Source organism: Phalacrocorax aristotelis, chromosome 1 (genome assembly GCF_949628215.1).
Source record: "Phalacrocorax aristotelis chromosome 1, bGulAri2.1, whole genome shotgun sequence".
Classification (NCBI taxonomy): domain Eukaryota; kingdom Metazoa; phylum Chordata; class Aves; order Suliformes; family Phalacrocoracidae; genus Phalacrocorax; species Phalacrocorax aristotelis.
Window position 1 is genome coordinate 31,630,686 of NC_134276.1, and position 18,628 is coordinate 31,649,313.

Consider the following 18,628-nt stretch of genomic DNA (forward strand, 5'->3'; position numbering starts at 1 on the left):
GTTCTCCCTGCAGCTGCTTCCTCCTGCCTATCCCCCTTCCCCATTCCAAAGGTAAATGTGCCCACGGCTAAGGAGCATAGGCAAGGTCAGCACCATGTCAATTCTTCTTCCATAATAACTGATAAACTTTCTTTTATTTTTTAAAGTGTTGGGGCTTACTGAAGGCTTTTCCAAATCTGATGGCACAGAGCCCAACGTCTTGAAACGTGTTCCAACAAACAGAAAGCATGCAATGAAGTTTCCTCTCTGCTTGCTCTGAAGCCCGGCCAGAAGGGAGGCTGCTCACAACTCCCATAGCTTGCGGTGCACCAACATAGGTTCTTCAGCTCAGAGAAGCTCACATAAATTAACACACTGCTTGATAACAATCAGCCATGTCTAAATTAAGAAAACAGGTATGCAATTCACCTTTGCCATTCACACTTTTACACTAAGGTAACTCAGTTTTCCTGCTCAGTCATATACCTCCTCACCGAAACAAATATAAATAAAAACCTGTCAATGTGAGGTTTTCAAATTTTTTTCTGCAGGTGGAGAAAACCTGCAGCTAAATGCTATTTGTGGAAGCGTACAAATATCACTTAGTTCTTTTATCAATTAGTGTAAGGTGCATGTACTGTTCTGCACCAAAAAGGTGCTGTCCCAAAGACAGCAGAAGCATATACCCAAGCCCCTAAAATACAGGTCTGAGTAATGCCCATGTCTGTAACAGGAGCAATAACACAGGCCACAGCAAGGCAGGGGCTCCGACAGACAAACTGAAGGCTGAGGATGCACCTTCATGATTGCTCTGAAGTACACTTACCATGGTTAAAATGGACAGTTCCCCTGGTCAGACACCCCCACCCTGTCTCTGTGCACCCACACCTTTGCCCCAAAGGAAAATCCAGGTACTGATGAGTAAGAGAGACCTACTCGTTTCTACTCATTCCTCTCTCTAATCATGAACTATTGCTTGAGGTTTTGACATGTGACGTCAAATTTCTGTACTTCAGGGATTTTCATTCCAGTAACTGAGCCTGCACCACACAGTCTTCCTGTGCAAAGACAGAGCAGGAAAACTGAGCTCAGAGCTCCCAAGGCCCGATGCAGAAATCATTGACTCTTGCAGGAAAACCCCACTTCCACCATGCAAGGCTGCCAGGAATAGAAACAGAATTTAACCACGTGTGACAACTGCTTCTGTGAGGAAAGCCAGGTATGGCAACTTTACACTAATGTACGAGTTAAGTTGGACACACAAGAGACTCCGCCAAGCTCATGTTTTCATTTCTTACTTAGAAGTAGGAAATGCACTACTCTTTATGGTTAAGCATAAATTTCAAAAATAGTAAAAAAGATTTCTTGTGGTTATAGCTTATTGAAGTGAAACTGCGTGATTTAATCTCAAAAATCAAGGTGAGTTTCACAGAAAAAACTTACCATAAAAACTTGAAATAAAATAAGCAAGACCTATTTTTGCATGTTTCTGAATTTTGTCTGATATACCTGACATTAAGAAACTATGCCAAAACCCTGTGAGGTGCTATTATTTACTTTCCTTTGCAGCAGACTAGAAAGATTTTGCCCAGAGCCTTGCTTAGGTACAACTGACTAAAACCTAGTTCAAAAGAACCATGCCACCCAGCCAGATATGAAGAGATTTGTTATTCTAAGACTTAGAAATAGACTGGTTTTGATGCCAGAAGTGAGTCTATCCAAGCTGTTGTTAAATAAATTAGTCTGTGTAAGCTGAGATTTATCTTATATCTACCCCTAAAGGCAATAAGGGCTGCTTTTTCTTACATTTACTTAACAATTTCATTAGTTACAACATGTTTTCATTTCATTAATCAGTGACTAATGGGAGTATTTTATGCACGTGCAATAACTGGCCCCCTTTAAATTATCAGAAACAATTGCATAGCGCAGTATTTATTTTGGTACATTAATTCTGTGCTTTGATATTAAAGAAAATGCTTTCTGTACCACAAAATTTTAAAAACTTGAAGCATTTTTTTGTAAAAAGAACCATCTTTCTGAGTAGAAATAGAGTTGGCATATGCTTTCTAATACAGACCAAGTTAAAAACTTCTCTTCCCACTGCAACACATCCCAGTCCTGGGAGTATCCAAAAGCAACCCACAGGTTTATAATCTTTATGCCTCTCTAAGTAAGTATTTGGTGAAATTATTTAATTACCTATTAATGTTACTTTGTCCCTCCTGCAGTTTGTAGTGGGGTATTGAGGCAATCAAGACAGAACTACTCAGCTGATTTCTGATGATTAGCATATTATCACAAGCAAAGGTATCTATCAAAAAAAGTATTGTTAGTTCAATCCTACATAAAACGTAAAATCCCACAATTACTACTATCTTCAAAGAAAAACAGGAATTTTAAGGCACAAGACTTATTCAGACACTGAAAAGTCTCCTCATAACTAAAGAAAAAGATTTTTGCCATGAAGATTTTGGACTCCAGCAACATTGACACAGGACCTTTTAGGGAGTAGGGAAAGAGTTAACAGAAGGCTGCAGCAGCAATCAGCTGGTGACCATTTGCAGCCTGCAAGGTACAGTCTCAGCAGACACATTATCAGATTAGGGGTAGGAAAACAAACTGAACTGAAACCATTCTTCAGCGAGTCCAACCTCTTCTTCCTGTGATCCTGTGATGTCACACTACAAACTGCCTGAGATCTTTTCTCTCCTCTCCAGAAGGTGCTGGGCTGGCGAGAGGCTGCCGGGGCGCAGGACCGTGCTCTGCAGGAACAAACATGCTCTGGAATTCCGTTTCTGCCCTAGCAAGCAGCTTGCTTCCCAGCCAGCGGGGCAAGTGAGCGAGCAAGCGCTCCCAGGAGCTAAAAAGCTCGTTTTACAGAAAGAAGGCTGAGGGAGAAAAGCAAGTGCCGCCACTTTGCAGCATCTGGGAAATCGATTTCTAAAGCATACGTTCCCAGGAAATTTGTATGGACAAGACTTCCCCGTCATGATCTGCAGACAAGGATAAGCAGAAAGTTCTACAACGGCTTCATTGAATCGAGGGGGGAAATGGAACTAAGCGAGCTTTGGGATGACCTCATCTGCCACAAATGGTATGTTTTTTGACTTTTGAAGACTGGTTATGTGATTACAAATAGCCCTTGGAAGAGAAGAGTGACCTCCTGGTGATTGCTGCCGGAGATGTACTCCCCTGCTACAGAGCTTGTGCTTCTCCTCTGAAGCTTTACAGCACAACAAACTTACCAAAGCACACAGTTCAAACACAGCTGCAAGTTCTCCTGGAATTTAAAATAAGTTGCAAGAAAAATACCAGAGAAACCTGCAAATCACAGGAATTTAAAATATACCATTATAATGGTAAGCCCTAATTGTTCCACTGAGGACTCCTTTAAATATACTTTATATGGATGTATCTTTAGTATGGTGTTTGTTCTTGGCCTCATAGCAAACTGTGTTGCTATCTATATTTTTGCTTGTACATTAAAAGTGCAAAACGAGACTACAACTTACATGCTCAATTTAGCAATATCAGATCTGCTTTTTGTGTTTACATTACCCTTCAGGATTTATTACTTTGTAGCGAGAAACTGGCCATTTGGAGACATTCTTTGCAAGATTTCTGTCACCCTCTTTTACACAAATATGTATGGGAGCATTTTATTTCTGACTTGCATAAGCGTAGATCGCTTTTTAGCTATAGTACACCCCTTTCGATCTAAGACTCTCCGAACCAAAAGGAACGCAAAAATTGTCTGCACTGCAGTGTGGATAACCGTGTTAGCAGGCAGCACACCAGCAAGCTTCTTCCAGTCTACAAATGGCCTTAATGACACTCAAAGAACATGTTTCGAAAACTTTTCAGAGAACATATGGAAAACCTACCTATCCCGGATTGTTATCTTCATTGAAATAGTTGGGTTTTTTATTCCACTCATCTTAAACGTGACCTGCTCTACTATGGTCTTACGGACTTTGAACAAACCGCTCACATTAAGTCGTAATAAATTAAGCAAGAAAAAGGTACTCAAAATGATTGTTGTCCATTTAGCGATATTCTGCTTCTGCTTTGTGCCTTATAATATTACCTTAATACTTTACTCCCTTATGAGAACACAGACCTGGGTTAATTGTTCACTGGTAACTGCAGTCAGGACTATGTACCCCATCACTCTGTGCATCGCTGTTTCAAACTGCTGTTTTGACCCTATAGTCTATTACTTTACATCGGATACAATTCAAAATTCAATAAAAAAGAACCGGTCCACTAGACCACGGGACTGCACATTCTCCGAAAGACCAGTTTCGGAAAACTTCATTCAACACAGCCTTCAGACCATAAAAATGAAAATATTTGACAGTGACTCCACAATGTAAACTGTATTAAAAGACTACTGGGACTAAAGTAGAATTAGAAGCCTGCACATTTCTTCAGCTGTGGACGTATATTCTGATATGTAAATGTTATGCTTCATTCACAGCAGAAAAGTTTATAAGACTGTAAAAGTATTAAGCATAATAAAACACAAAGCATTTTAAGCATTTATGTCAGATGTCTGTCCTGACAGATTGTATGTTAGAAATGAACTTTTGATTCCTGATTAGATTAACTAAAGACCAAAGACTGTCTGTCAAGTCAAAAACAAATGAAAAAGTAGCTGGTTTTTTTTCTGAAGTTAAAACAATTGCTCATTTTTTATAATGATACAGGTTTCTAAGTTACTGAGGACAGGGGTGAAACTACCTTTCAGTAGTAAAAACCAGGGGTTTACACTGCAGAATCCAGTTGCTGAGGAAAACAGCACCATACTAACCGTATCACTTCAGCTATCGTGCCTCCTCTGGGGTTTCCTCCTCTCTATCTTACTCCTCTCTCCTGCACCTTCCCTTTTAGGGACCATTACGTTCATGGGAGGCTTCAATGAATAGGCTACAAGAACTTTGTTTCTCCCACATTTATCTGACAAAATATATGCTCTCTCCACAAGCCTGGCCCCCATAAAGCAATTAAATCTTCTGGTAGTCTAGGGCATCTGGAAACAACTCAGACAAACTGGTTTTTCTTCTCACCTCTGTCTCCGATGTCTGTGTAATTATAACAAAATAACATTCAATGACTGAATTTAGTGCTTTAGGTACAGTACTGCTTTATTAAACTCTTTCGTGAGAAGTTCTTCAGCCTAACACAACTTTTGAGCAAAGTAACATCCTCCAAATACTTCAATCTCAAAGTAGCAGTTTCTAAGAAAAACATGACATCTACTAACTGAAATGAGCACATGCACCAACTCAAATATTTTTTCTAGGAAACTATTTGGTGTCCCATAACGAAATTCCAGACATACTAATTTTTAGAGTTAAACTTCCTCTCAATCTTTGCATCCTAGAAGTATTTTTAACATAAGCATTTAAAATTTAAATGCTATTTTCTTGCAAACTTTATAAAGTATAAAAATAAATTACTTGGGGCTACATGCTGGCAAAATCGAGACACTTTGAAAAGTCAAAGCCAGGTAAAAGGAAAAAAATCTACGTATGTTACTGTTACAAACAGGAATATATAGAGAACAGTGCTTTAAAACACCCTGCTATGTATGTTTCCCAGCTATTAGAACATTGTGTAAATTTTCCTCAAAATTTATTTCATGTTGCTGTAAAACTAAATAAATATTTAAAAGGTAAAAGTAAGTAGTAAGTGTTGGTTTTTCCTTCCCAGAAACAATGGAGTCAAGAATAAGGACTGAGTTAAAATGAATTCGCACTTTAGATGTAGGGCAGTCATTTGCAACACAGATACGGCGATGAGGCATTTTTACTTCAGGGCAGTATACTGAAGCGCAAATCAACGTTGGAGAAAATTCATATTGAGCTGTCAGAGCATATGATGTGTTTACCTGATTGAGTTTACTTACCTTTGCATAGCTTTTGCTTAATTGTTTTAAAACAACTGTATGTTGCCTACTAGAACTGGAAAACTGAGTTACTCAAAGACTGCTAGAAACTAATGTCAACTGAATTTTAAATTTAACAGCATTTTAAATCTTTACAGACACAACTTATGAAAGGAAAATTAAAATAGTTTGAGCTTAAGCTACAAAGATAGCATAGATATAGATGTCTGCATAATACCTGAAAATAGGCAGTTATCTTAGTTGGAGTCCTAAACGCTCTGATTCATATCTGACTTCAGAAAAAATATGCATGAAACCCCCAAGAACGAGTAGAAAATCTGCACGTTTACTGTGTGCTACTGACACATCTGAAATTCAAGAGCCAGATATGCATGTCTAATGTCTCAATGCATCTCTCTCCAAAAAGCCTGTTTAATATTAAAGAGTCCCTCCAAAGACTTTGAGACTAAAGCCCTTAATGTCACTGATGGGCTATGTTTCTAGGCTACTACTCTCCCCGAGCTTGGCAAAGCTGTTACTCGGTTGAGTGACAACTTGTTCAGCAATGCCTTTGCAATACAGCAATGAACACCCCAGAGCCTCACCCTGGTAAAGAGAAGCTGCTCCTTCTGAGATTATGAAACCACAGGAAGAAAGAAAATATCATTGACTTAAAAGCAGAACAAGCAGATAAAGTCATATGTATGGATAATCCCCTTTAAACCAGACTTTCTTTGGTATATTAGCTCAAAGAGCCTGCAGAAGGATGGAGAGTACCTCTTTCTGCCTTGCACTCGCTCTCCAGGGCAGTAGCTTCTGCTTTTTGCAGTAGCGTAGTGCAAGACACAACAACAGCTTTTCAACCAGTTAAGAGTTTGATTTCTTGAAACTGTTTGAGGAAGCTTTATATTTTTTATCATTAAACATACTTTACTGTTGTTGGGGGTGGGGGGCAGGGAGCAGCAGGCGCAGGAAATAACCCCCAAAAAATTAACACAGTCCAAAAAGCAGCGTCTATAATATAAAGGACCTGATCATTACTTGAGAAATCCTTGATGTGACTGATTCAGAAAAGGGGGAGTGAACCTGTACCTCCCACAACAAGCAGATATAAAGCCAAGCTACCAGCTATTCAGGACTGGACAAAGTTTTCTCCACCTTTTCCAGTTCTGCATCAAGATTATCCTGGAGAGCTGTGGATAGAGCAATGTTTTCACTGGTACATTCCTGAATAGCTGCACTCCTTCCATCTGCTCCTGCCTTTGATACCAACTCTTCTGTTTCTCTGGTAAGAGCTTATGCCAAAATTTAAATCTAGATGAGTTACGCTCCTAAGTCACGCCTAGGCATCTCAAATAAATATGGCTTATATTGTCAGAGCTCCTGAGCATCTGAATGTGTTGCACCCGGTACTTCCTAAAAGTACGTTGTTTTTACTCATATGCTTATGCGGGGGGGGGAGTTAGGAGTTCAGTTTTAGCACCAAAACTTACAAATTTGTTCTTTGTAGTCTGGTTTCTTCATCTACAGAGTACAACTACTGCACGCTTACCATAACAACAGAAGCAGCAAAAATTTAGTTGACTCCAAGCATATTTTTTTTCTCTAAACCAAGGCAGGCAGCCATTGATAGCTAGATAATTAACCAGCAGTTTCAAAAGTGATCTGCATTTGTAATTTCAACGACCATCATCATCAAAGATGATATTTTGAGAATTAAATAAAAGAACTGAACTAAAATTACAGTGAACCCAGCAAGGTTCACTGAGACTGATATTTTGAAAATCCTACTTCAGCATAGTATCTTCTATTATTATTTATTCTTCCAAGTTATTTTCTAGGGGTTTTATCAATGAAGAGCAATTTTTTCATACTTTTCCAGCAGTAAATGTAATACTATAGGGTTCTTGCAGTTGGGCAGACCTGTAAATCCTGACATGTTACCTTTTTTTGCTAGCCTGTTATCATTTATACCCCAGGGTTGCTGGCATTTGAGCGTCACTGACAAAATGAAAGAGGATACATTTCAAAAGCTAAAGCAAAATGTAAATCAGAATTATTCTAATTCTAGAAGTTGTAAATGCCTGGATTGCTTTTGTTATCCAATTATCAGAGTGCTGAAAAAAATCGTATAAATACAACTGACAATCACTGAATTAGCATGTTTTCATAATGTACTCAATAGTGCTCATTTAAGATGAATGCAAATTCAGAAAGCCACACTCCCACAGTCTAATACTTCTGCAAGAAGCTGGATGGAGAAGTTTGCTCTAACCCTCTAATTCTGCTTTGACTCTGAAGCAATCTGTAGCCCTTCACATTTATCACCTCCTCCCTATCCAGTTCCTGTTATACAACTGCTTATAAAGCAAGCCCAGTTTTTCCTCTAAGAAAACTGAAATTATCACAAAATTAAAACAAACAAAAAGAACCCTGCAAACATCATCTGATCTTCTATAAAACCTACCATTTTGTTGGAAAACGAAAAGTTACAGAACTTTATCCTGAATTTAAATTAATTAAGATCTTAATCTTAAACCTAAGATTTATTTTTTCTACTTAACAAGCAGTCTGTCCACTCTAGTTATAATAAAACTAAAAGCTGTCCTGCACTAAGAAGGGGTAAGTTTTCTACAGTTTAAACATGAGAATCAATCCACGAGCAATGACAAAGGCAGGCCTCTAACAAGAAGTTCATATCTTAAGAGATAAAAGAATACTTTTACACACACATAGCTTTAAGATTTGCCCTAACTCCAACTTTTTAAGCAATGAGTTACTGCCTTGAAGAAAAAAAATTCTTAAATACTGATGCTAGTAACAGTAGACACCCCAAATTAATGCCATTATCTTGGGAATAATATTAAGTCTATCTCACATAAAAATAACTGTGGCTATGTTAAATCTTCTGCTTTTCAGATTAATTTTGCAAAAATCACTGCTTTGTGAAAGGAAGAAAATGATACACGTTAGTTGCAAGTCTTCACCCTTCTGTAAAGTTATGCAACATCAGATCTACTAATTTTTGGAAGCTTGTCCTGGTAAGCACTTTCTAAAAGCAACTATCAGTGTAATAAAAATTGAAGACACTCCTGGTCACTAATGAGTGATATTGGACTAGAAAAATTTTCCATTCGTCACAGCATCAAGAACTACACCTGACTAAAGTTGGAAGCATCTATAATAAAACTTCGATGCTTTTACGAACTAATGAAAAAAGCACTAACAGCATCGCGGATATTTCTTAATGGAGAAATTTGTTAAGCATATAGCAAAACATTGCAAAAAAACTGAGAATACAGATGGTCAAGCAAGTACAAAAATATCTGCCTTTTCAGCTGGAAAGTATCTTTCAGTAATGAAATCAAATGTCAAACACTTGCTTCACTTTTTAACCTGAGTTATTTAACACTTTTTATGTGTGAAAGAAGCTTTACCATTTATACTGAATGCTCATAATGCGTTTCATGTGGGTGGGAGAAAGCAGGAAAAGAAAAAAAATCAGCAGCTATTTCTGTTCAGATAAGATCTGTGAGTTCCTCTGAGCCGCTGCAAGGTAGAACTGACACCAACAGAGCATGTCAAGCACAGAGCATGTCAAACACTCAGTTCTGGGCAGGCTAACTCCCAAACAGGAAGGACAGGGTGATGACAGTTCAGGTACTTACCCAAGCCAAGTTCAGACTAGGTACAGCCTCTAACCGGGTAAGCTTGAAGTCGCATCTCAGGGGTTCAAGACACCACCACACACACAGGTCCAAACGTTAGTGGCATAGTGCTCAGCTGTTCCAGAGGCACTTACCAGCCTGTGGCTAACCCATTCTGACAAGCAAACCCAACCCAAATGAAGAGCTTCAATAAAACCTAGAGGGATTATCTTTCTGGAGGATGGTGAACACTATGCCCACTCAACAGTTGTAAACAGGGGGATCCTCATCCCTGACAAGGACTTTTTATTACTGGAAAGTTACTGTAAGACATACACTAGGTGATAAACATACAACTGAAATACCACACATTTGTGCAGTATAAAAGCAGGCACAAAAGCACTTATTTGGACTACAAAAAAAAACCAACAAAAAACAAAAACAAACCCCATACATTTATGCATGCAATAACTTAAAGAAAAATGCTGCAGAGACAAAAACCTACTTCCAATGACATATAACTTGGCAGTTTGAGTTTGACAAGATACTGTTATCCCCTTAAGAGCTTGAAAATTGAGCATGTCAGCTGAAAAAAATCCCCACATTAGAATGTTTGTTTGGCACCTACTTTGCTTCCTAACAGAAGCTAATTCTATCTTCCATAGAAAAGTTGACTATGGTATAGCTCAAATAACACAGTGATAAGGTTGGAAAGAGCAATGCCAGTTATTCAGGACTGTGGCTCAGATAAAATAAGACAAATACCAAACCAAACCAAACCTTCATTCTACCCATTTCACCAGTTTTATTTCACTACAAAGATTTACAAAACTACAAAGTTAGAGAGAATAATCTCATCCAAGGAGGGATACAGCCACAGAAATTAACCCAAGCATTATTTATTTTTGTATTTAAGGAGGCAGCCACATCAAGTTTGCCCCAATTCAGCGAGAGTTTACAAAATTACAGAACTGCAAGTATATCCTCCCTGAATTCTAATATTTTTTTTTCTCTTGGGCAACTTCTAAAAAATCCTACCAAGTATTTGCAGTGCAGATATTGCAATGCTGCAGGATGAAAAGCTGAAGTTCAAACTATCTAGAAATAGAGTAGGACTACAGCCGTGGTATGACCACCAAGACATTGGGCAATATAATCCATTTGGTCATGTTTGTACTTGAATCAAAATAGCATCTTAAGGGTTGGGCTGACTTGGTATACCCACAACAGATAAATCCATTAATACTGTGCTAACATAACCAGTACCTTACAACCTGAGTGCCTACCAAGAAGCGAACATTGCCAACACAGACAAAATCAGGAAATGCAGGACCTTGGCTTTAAGTTCTCTGGTTTCTCTTCCAGTAGCCTAGAGGATTTGCTTGGATGGTAACACCCAAGCATGAATAACAGCTTGAGTCATCTTCACGATAAATAGGAGTGGCAGAGAAGACTTTCAAAGTGATGGTGCAGACAGTGAAGACTATCATTTGGTATTCTTCCTGGTTTTTCAATTTCCCTTCAGCTGTTAAGGCACATAGAAGTTTCAAGCCTCAAAAGGCACAGCACGATTTCTATAAAAGGAAACTCTTCAGGAGTACTAGAAAGGCATGGGAGAAACTTACGTATTTTATTTATGCATTTATTTAAAAGCCTGTATAACTATATATGCTCAAACTAAAAGAACATACAAACACATATATATTTATATGATACTATTGATATATCCACAAATACCCAAAAAGCAACCATCTTACACGCTTCTAAAAACATGCCTTGAATCATAAAGGCAAAATCATAGAAGGCTTTCCAGCCACAGCTGTGACAACTGAAGTGTCAGAGCTAATTCATGACCTTAAAAAAGAAAAGAAAAAAAAAAAGAGCACATGCAGCAGAACCAGTATGATCCTTTAGTGCCATCACACCAGGCAGCAGTTGTAGCAGTGACCTCTCACTCATCACACACACTTCTGGAACACGCTCATGATGCAAGCAGAAATATATTTAGTATGTACAGGCAGGAAACCTCAAATCAATTCTCAGTTCCTTCTTTAAGGTTAAAGCAGCACCCTCCTAACGTAACTTTTTCGAAAGGAGCATAACAAGCACATGAAATGACACAGTTTGGTTACGCTTAGCACATTCTTTCCCCTGTAAGAAAAACCCTAGAAAATTCCACATTAGAAATCATGTCCATAGCAATCTCCATGCTGAGGCAGGACACTAGGTGCCTAAAATCCAGAAGATCACAGGTGATGGGTGATGTCTGCAAGAGCAATCTGATGCCTGCAATTCCTGAGGTGCCTGTCTTTACACCAGTGATGTTCCCATGGTGGTTCATATCCTGCCAGTGAGCGTGCTTGCAAATGCTGTCATTCCGGATAAGCCAAGCATTTTTTTATGCCTAAGGTTGTCCCTCATTCACAAAGTAGGTATTCCTATATCTAAGGAAAGATAAAATTTAGTAGGCATGAAAGGAGCATGTCTGACATGCACTAGCTTTTCTAAGAGGAACTGGCTGCTGTGCAGAAACACGTACGTCTCCTGGAGCCCAGAGTAGAGACAGTGAAGGAAACCAAGGCTCATTTGCCAGCACTGAAGTCACTCACGTGGTTGAACCCATGACTACGTCTGTAGTCAGTAACGCAACGAGCCACAGCCTGTCCTAAGGCCCTGAGGGCAAGTTGCAAAGCACAGCTTGCACCCACACAGCTAAACTTTCTAATCCATAGCAGCACTTGAAAATAATCCCTGAGCTGCATCATGCCCCAAATCTTGCCTAGGCACTGTCCAGAGGAGTGCTGACAAAGGCAAAAACATGCCAGGGAACACGTTACTGATAAATGACTACCAGTGATTGTGGGGCAACACTCAAGCCCAAACTATTGTCTGTTTGAGGCTAGTAGTACCAACACAACCCCTATACCCAGTCCTTGCCACCTGGCCTTACTTGACTGCCTATCAACAAGGTTTTAGAGTCATTCTTCTAATACAGAAACAAATTATCTAGTAACTTATTGTATAAAACGTTGATGGTATGACGATTCCTACTTCTTCCAGTTTTAAAAGGAATTACTTAAGATGTCAAAAATCAAAGAGAGGACTTCAAACTGCACGTAAACACCTACCGCTAGAGGAAGCGTAGGACTTCAGACATAAACCTAATAGAAAACACTACTGAGGATTTGTACCAAAACAAAATATACTAACTCCTATTCCTACATGCTCCATTCCTCCTTACAAGGAGCACAGAAACCTAGTTTTAAATTATACGCTGCATCCAAGGAAACAGGCACCAAGCACTCAAGTACGGTGAACTCCACAATCACTGTGTCCTTTTACACTAAAAGGCTAGGAGGCTGCACAGTTAAGGTTGTACTATACCAAATACTAAGGAGTACTTGCTTACCCATAACTTCTTACAGCTTTACCCTGACCTGGATTTGTCTAACACTTTTTAAGCAAATCTTAAACATACCTATTTAATATTTTTCTCCTCACTGCATGATTAAAGTACATCTGCTGTTATTCCAGCTCAGTGAGTTTGTCATACTAATGCAATAAAATATATACTTTGGGAATACATAGTTTTCCTCTGGAAGGCATTTCTGCCACAATGAGCTGCATAATTTAAAACCAACAGAAGTCTTTGGTGTGGGATGAGATATCTGAGTATAAACATTAACTACAGTTAGTTGACAAATACTTATTGCAAACATTGAGTTATGTTAAATCAATGACACATCATAAAACAGTACTGTAGATTTCACTGCAAATGTTTAATTGACAATAGAAACCACAGAGAAGAAGGAGTTGATAAAGGAGAAGCATTACAATGCACAGGTTAGGCAATGCTAGAGGGAAGGAGTTATAGACATAGTAAAGTACACTTGCCTACTTTTAATCAGATTTTAACCATTAAGAGAAGTAACCTTGTAGAACCATCTTCAACTTGCATCAGTCATTAAAACTCTAAACTGCATTAAAACTCTGGATGACACATATCAATACTAATGTTCCTTCTTCCTTTGAAAAATACAAACACCAACTAGGATAGCAAATGCTAAAGAGCAATACAGCCAAAGAAGGCTACAGTGTCAACAGCTACAGCACAGAGCACTGCTTTGATTCAACATCTGTTTGTCCCTCACACATAAACACAAAAAAAAAAACAGTTGAAGCTAGCAGAACAAATCAGACTGCAAAAGAACTCACTTTAGTCTGCCGTAACGCACCTTCCCATTCTGTTCTGGGCTGTTGTGGGGTTGTAGAAGGCAACGCAGCTGCCTCTCGTCCCTGTTAACAGTAAAAGCTACCAGGTAACCTTTTAAAACTGAACTCCTAGCGCTCACGTGGGTGACTTAAAAGGTTAACAGCAGAACACTTTGCCATCTGCAGAGTTAACCAGGAAAGAGTGGCCACGCTTCTTTCTCTCATCTGCCTTACTGGGCTGCTATGAGTTACCTTATCTTTGCAGTTGCTCTGCAACTCCAGTGCAGAACAAGACCCTTCCACTACCCCAGTACTGGGCAGCTGAAGCTTGACAGAGCAGAAGGGCTTCATACATCTCATCTCTGGCCCCCCAAAGGCTGGCCTGCAGAAAAAGTATTTTGTAGCACGGCCCAAACTATTTTAAGTATGCCAAATGGGATGATTAAGAACGTGTACACTCCACATTCTTCACTTACTGTACATGTGAAAAGACATTTGCAGGAAGTGCATTCCCTAAGCAGCAGCATGAAAGAAGTCTAATACCAGCCTGTTCCTCCCTGTTCACAGCTTAGGAGCAAAGCAGAGGCAGGGAAATATCACTGGATTGCTTTGCAGATACAGATAACAAAGATAGATAAATAAAAAACAAATAAACACTCCATAGGTATTTACTTTCTTGAATGACAGAAAAAAAAACAAAACAAACCAAACACAATACCAAACAAACCCAAAAAGCACCCCCGAAACCCCCACCACAAACCCAAGTCATGCTGTTCCCAGAAACAAATGCATTTCAAGTATTGCAGATGTTTCGCTCTTAAAATTGATCATAAAAATTAATAGACTTTGTATTCAATTTACGTGCACTGAACACCTGCTCTTCCCTACTTCTTCCTAACACACTGCAAGAAGCAGTTACACTTGAGTCAAATTCATGACATGGCAGCTGACAGGGCTTTCTCTAAGGGAAATTCAGAGATTCTGGAATTTGTTCACTCAACCTTAATCTGAGATATTCAAAACAACTATTTTTTTGACTGGCCACAAGAGGGATCAGTTTGACAGAATTAAAAAGGCTGAGCATGAACTCATAGGCTGGCAGGTAACAAGCTATCCCCATTTAATAGGAAACTAATTTTTAACTACACCAGGGTTTAATCGCATTTATATAAATATGATAAAAATTCATCAAAGGCTATAGTCACCTTTATTTTTGAGTCTAAGGTAATTTCAGTTCCCTGTATTTAAAGTTACAAAACTAAAACAGTGCCCAAAATATTGCAGTGAGATGAAGCACAGATGTTGTATGGTAAAGAAAGAATATTGTACGGTATATTTCTATTTTGCCAATAAAAATTATGCAGCATTATTACCATATTCTAAACTGACCTCCACACTATCTGCACCTGGAAGCACGATAACCTCACTGGTAGATAATATCTGAGTGGATAAATGCGGCTTTTACCTTCAGGGTTCAATAAATATTTAAGGAAAAGGAAGTATTTTTCACATGATTTAGGCAGTATGGACACTTGCCCCATTTCAAAATTAAGAGTTATTGAGAAGAAACCAACTTTTTTCCACCCTTTATTTTGTCTGGCTATGCTTTTTTTGTTAAAAGAAAGGATGACCTAGAAAAGTTTCATCTCCATCTTAAAGTAAAGATGACTAAATCAGCTAGCTATGCAAAAGCAATGCACATATTCACCATGACTAGCAAAGGAGTGATATATTATCTTCAAATACCAGCAAGGAACAGAATCCTTCACATTCATTAGATACAGCTTCCAAAGTCAGATAAAGATCAGATGCACTTAAGATTTTTTTGTTCAGAGAAATTATGCAAGGTGTTTCTCCTCACAAAACTCTGTGACAAGTAAAACTTCAGTAAATTCAAGCTATTCTGTACTCAATTGCTCAGTCCTTTTAAATCTCATATTGAAGTCCTGCTTCCTAAAACAGTCAGGAGGATGCGGAAATACTGGATAAGTACAGACTTGACTTTCTAGAGAGCAGAAAAGCCTTGTGATTAAATAATTGGGGGTATCAGAGTTGGATTATGCAAATATTTTTTTAAAATGTATTGCATATGTTTCTATTCTTATTTACAAAGCTAGAATTTTTTGCATAAGCTTTATTCATTCCATGCTTTTCTTCTTTTTAACATTTGGGGGGGGGGGGAAACAACCCAAAACCCAACATTGCCTAACCATATTAGGAAACGTAAATCTTCTTGAGTTTCCATCTTTTTTTGGATTATCAGGTAATTTGTTTAGACTTAACCCAAAGAAATCACTTATGGTGAGATACCCTTTATAACTAAGCAACAGTCATCTGGCTTTTCTCTCCTCCTTTGTAGAGTGTTTAGAGGTAAGACATTTACTGGTATGAACTGCACTTCTCCAATTACTTACCCTTTCTTGAGGGAATTGCTAATTAAAGCAGACACTTTGTAAATCTTGTACACCATTACACGCTGATGACATCCCAGTAGTGAGACAATATCCAGGGTAAAGAACTGCAGAAGACTATGGTAAACAACTCCTCTGTTCACCAGCTAAACCCTTCTGGGACACCTGACCTCAACAGGCTTGCAAGTCAGGCATGGGTGGATTTCCTGCACTAGAGGACTCATGGCTTTATATTTCTATATGCAGCCTTACGATGTACGGGTCTCAGGTCCTTCACTGCAGTGACTCAGAGACTCAGTGAGACATTTTAGCACACATGATGTTTCACTACACTTCTTGTCTCCTGAGCCACCACTACGCAGTCTGCTGCTTACAACCCGCAGCCTTTCCCTTATGGGCAAGCTGGAGGAGGCAATGGAGGCCAGTGCAGAGCCACAGGGTGCCTGCACACTGGCTCCAACTGCCCATAGCTGGCTGCCGCAGCTTGCTCAGCTTTTGAGGAAATCCTGCCATGCCCTCTAGTGACAAACCTCTGGCAACAAGAGACTGTCCCACGCTTGGGGAGATCCAGATGAGACACGATGCACAGGTCAAAGAAGCAGAAGGGTCCTTGGGTCGTGTACTGCACATTTCTTTTTACCCCTCCACTGTGCTCTACTCCACTGGCACCAGATGATCGTTGTGGGTCCCTTCCAACTGAACTATTCTATTCAATTAACACTCAAATTAGCTATATAAGCCATGCCAAACCAGTATCAAACATATACCTCTGGCAACTCAAGAAGATAGATTCAATACATTAAAACACATTCAAACAGAACACTCGGAAAACTTGAAATAACCCTGTGCTTGTTGTTGACATTATAATTTGTTTCACAAAACCCTGCAGCTATACACATAATTTTTGAAAACACAATGCTTTGGATTTTCCAATCTGAAAGCCCAAGTACAAATCAGATTACCTGATTCAGGCATGTGGTGCTTGAATTACTGTGTAGAAACTGGTAGGTATGACTTATTGCTGATCAGTAAGCCAACTTCAAACTGGTTTGCAGAAGGTAGCAGAAGCCATTTTTTGCTTGAAGAGAGTCAAACTTGGGCATCTGTACCTCTGCCTTTTGTCCTCCGAATGTTACGATTTTCAAATAAGCACTTTCTATATGCCTGCAAGCTTCTTAAAATACTGCCTGCCTCTTGAAATACTGCCTCATTTTCCCTCTTTCTATAGGCTCTAGTAAAAAAAACCTTTCCGCCTCAAGTACTTTCAGACAGTCTTATTCAAAGAATGGCAAAACCGCAATGAAATTCATACAGCAATGGAGAGGTCACATGCATTTCCCAAGACACCAAACAAACATGCAGAAGCATTACAGAGGGAAAAATTTGCACTCTATAGTACTGCACCAGAAACCCTTGGGCATGCAGAGCACCCTGGTGATGAGTGTGGAGGTGAATACACAAGTCTTGGCTCCACCAGTGGAAAGGTCATGTCCGTAACAGGGCTTATTCAGGGGGCCACCTGACATGTGCCCGTTGACTGCATTGGCAAAGGAAATCAAGTGGCAAGGGCTGGTTGGCACAAGGTGGTCCACTAGATTCAATGTGAAACACGGCAACTGCTTCCACACACCCCTGAGGCACAGCGTGCTTCTCCTGGGCTAGCAACCTGAACACAGGTGGGGCTCTTGCTGCTCAGGCACAACAGTGTTCCCCAAATCCAGGAGTATAACCCCACAGCCTAGTAAAGCATCACCTGTACTAGAAAATTGTTGACTTTTCACTCTGAAGTCATAGAGAAAGCAAACGCAGATTACCCTGAAAATATAAGTTGATTCATGATTACGCTATCCCATTAGCTATGGCATTATGTGTTGTTTAACTTCCCAGAACTATAAGGTATGGGATAGGTTCTTAAACGGTCACTTTATTTTTCTCTGGTCAAAACCAGCAGTCTTTGTAGTCTCCTGTTTTGTGGCATTAATAGCATGTTTTTTTGGTTTATAAGTAATCTACAATATAAAGAAACAATATTTGATTTACTGAGATCCAGCCTAAAAAAAACAACCCAACCTACCAGCATTTTATTTTCATGGCATCTAAAAATACTAAAGTGACTGAAATGCAAAGGACAACATGAATCAATATTTTAAGTATTATTAACAAACATATCAGATGCACAGAACTATGGCCCTATTGCCAAGAGGGAATAGCAACTAGATAAAAATTAACTTACAAATAAAAGCACAGAATTTATTGCCTTGTCTTTGGCACCAGAATACCGTTTAAGGGTATTACCCTTAAGATTCATGCCAGACTAGCAAAATTATGTTGGCTTACAATCACGTAAATCAGCAGAGCTACATCGACTTCTTCCACTGATGTACTCCTTTTTTTCCAAAACTTGAAGACATGCCAAAACTAAAATTGTTTTGCTTCTGTAATTTATTTTGCTAGAAATAAATCTCAGCAAGACCACAACTTACTTT

The 18,628-nt window shown here is 39.1% G+C and overlaps 2 protein-coding genes across 2 annotated transcripts in view; one reads left to right on the top strand and one right to left on the bottom strand.

Annotated features, from left to right (window-relative positions):
* Positions 1-18,628, bottom strand: part of RB1 (RB transcriptional corepressor 1) — a 75,471-nt gene that overhangs the window by 26,890 nt on the left and 29,953 nt on the right. The window lies entirely within an intron of this gene.
* On the top strand, positions 606-4,525 carry LPAR6 (lysophosphatidic acid receptor 6). Its single transcript, XM_075086923.1, has one exon. The coding sequence runs from the start codon at positions 3,339-3,341 to the stop codon at positions 4,356-4,358; it is 1,020 nt and encodes a 339-aa protein (XP_074943024.1). The 5' UTR covers positions 606-3,338; the 3' UTR covers positions 4,359-4,525.

What these genes read in the sequence shown, in the direction of transcription:
- LPAR6 (XM_075086923.1), top strand. Translation starts at nt 3,339, where the DNA reads ATGGTAAGCCCTAATTGTTCCACTGAGGACTCCTTTAAATATACTTTA.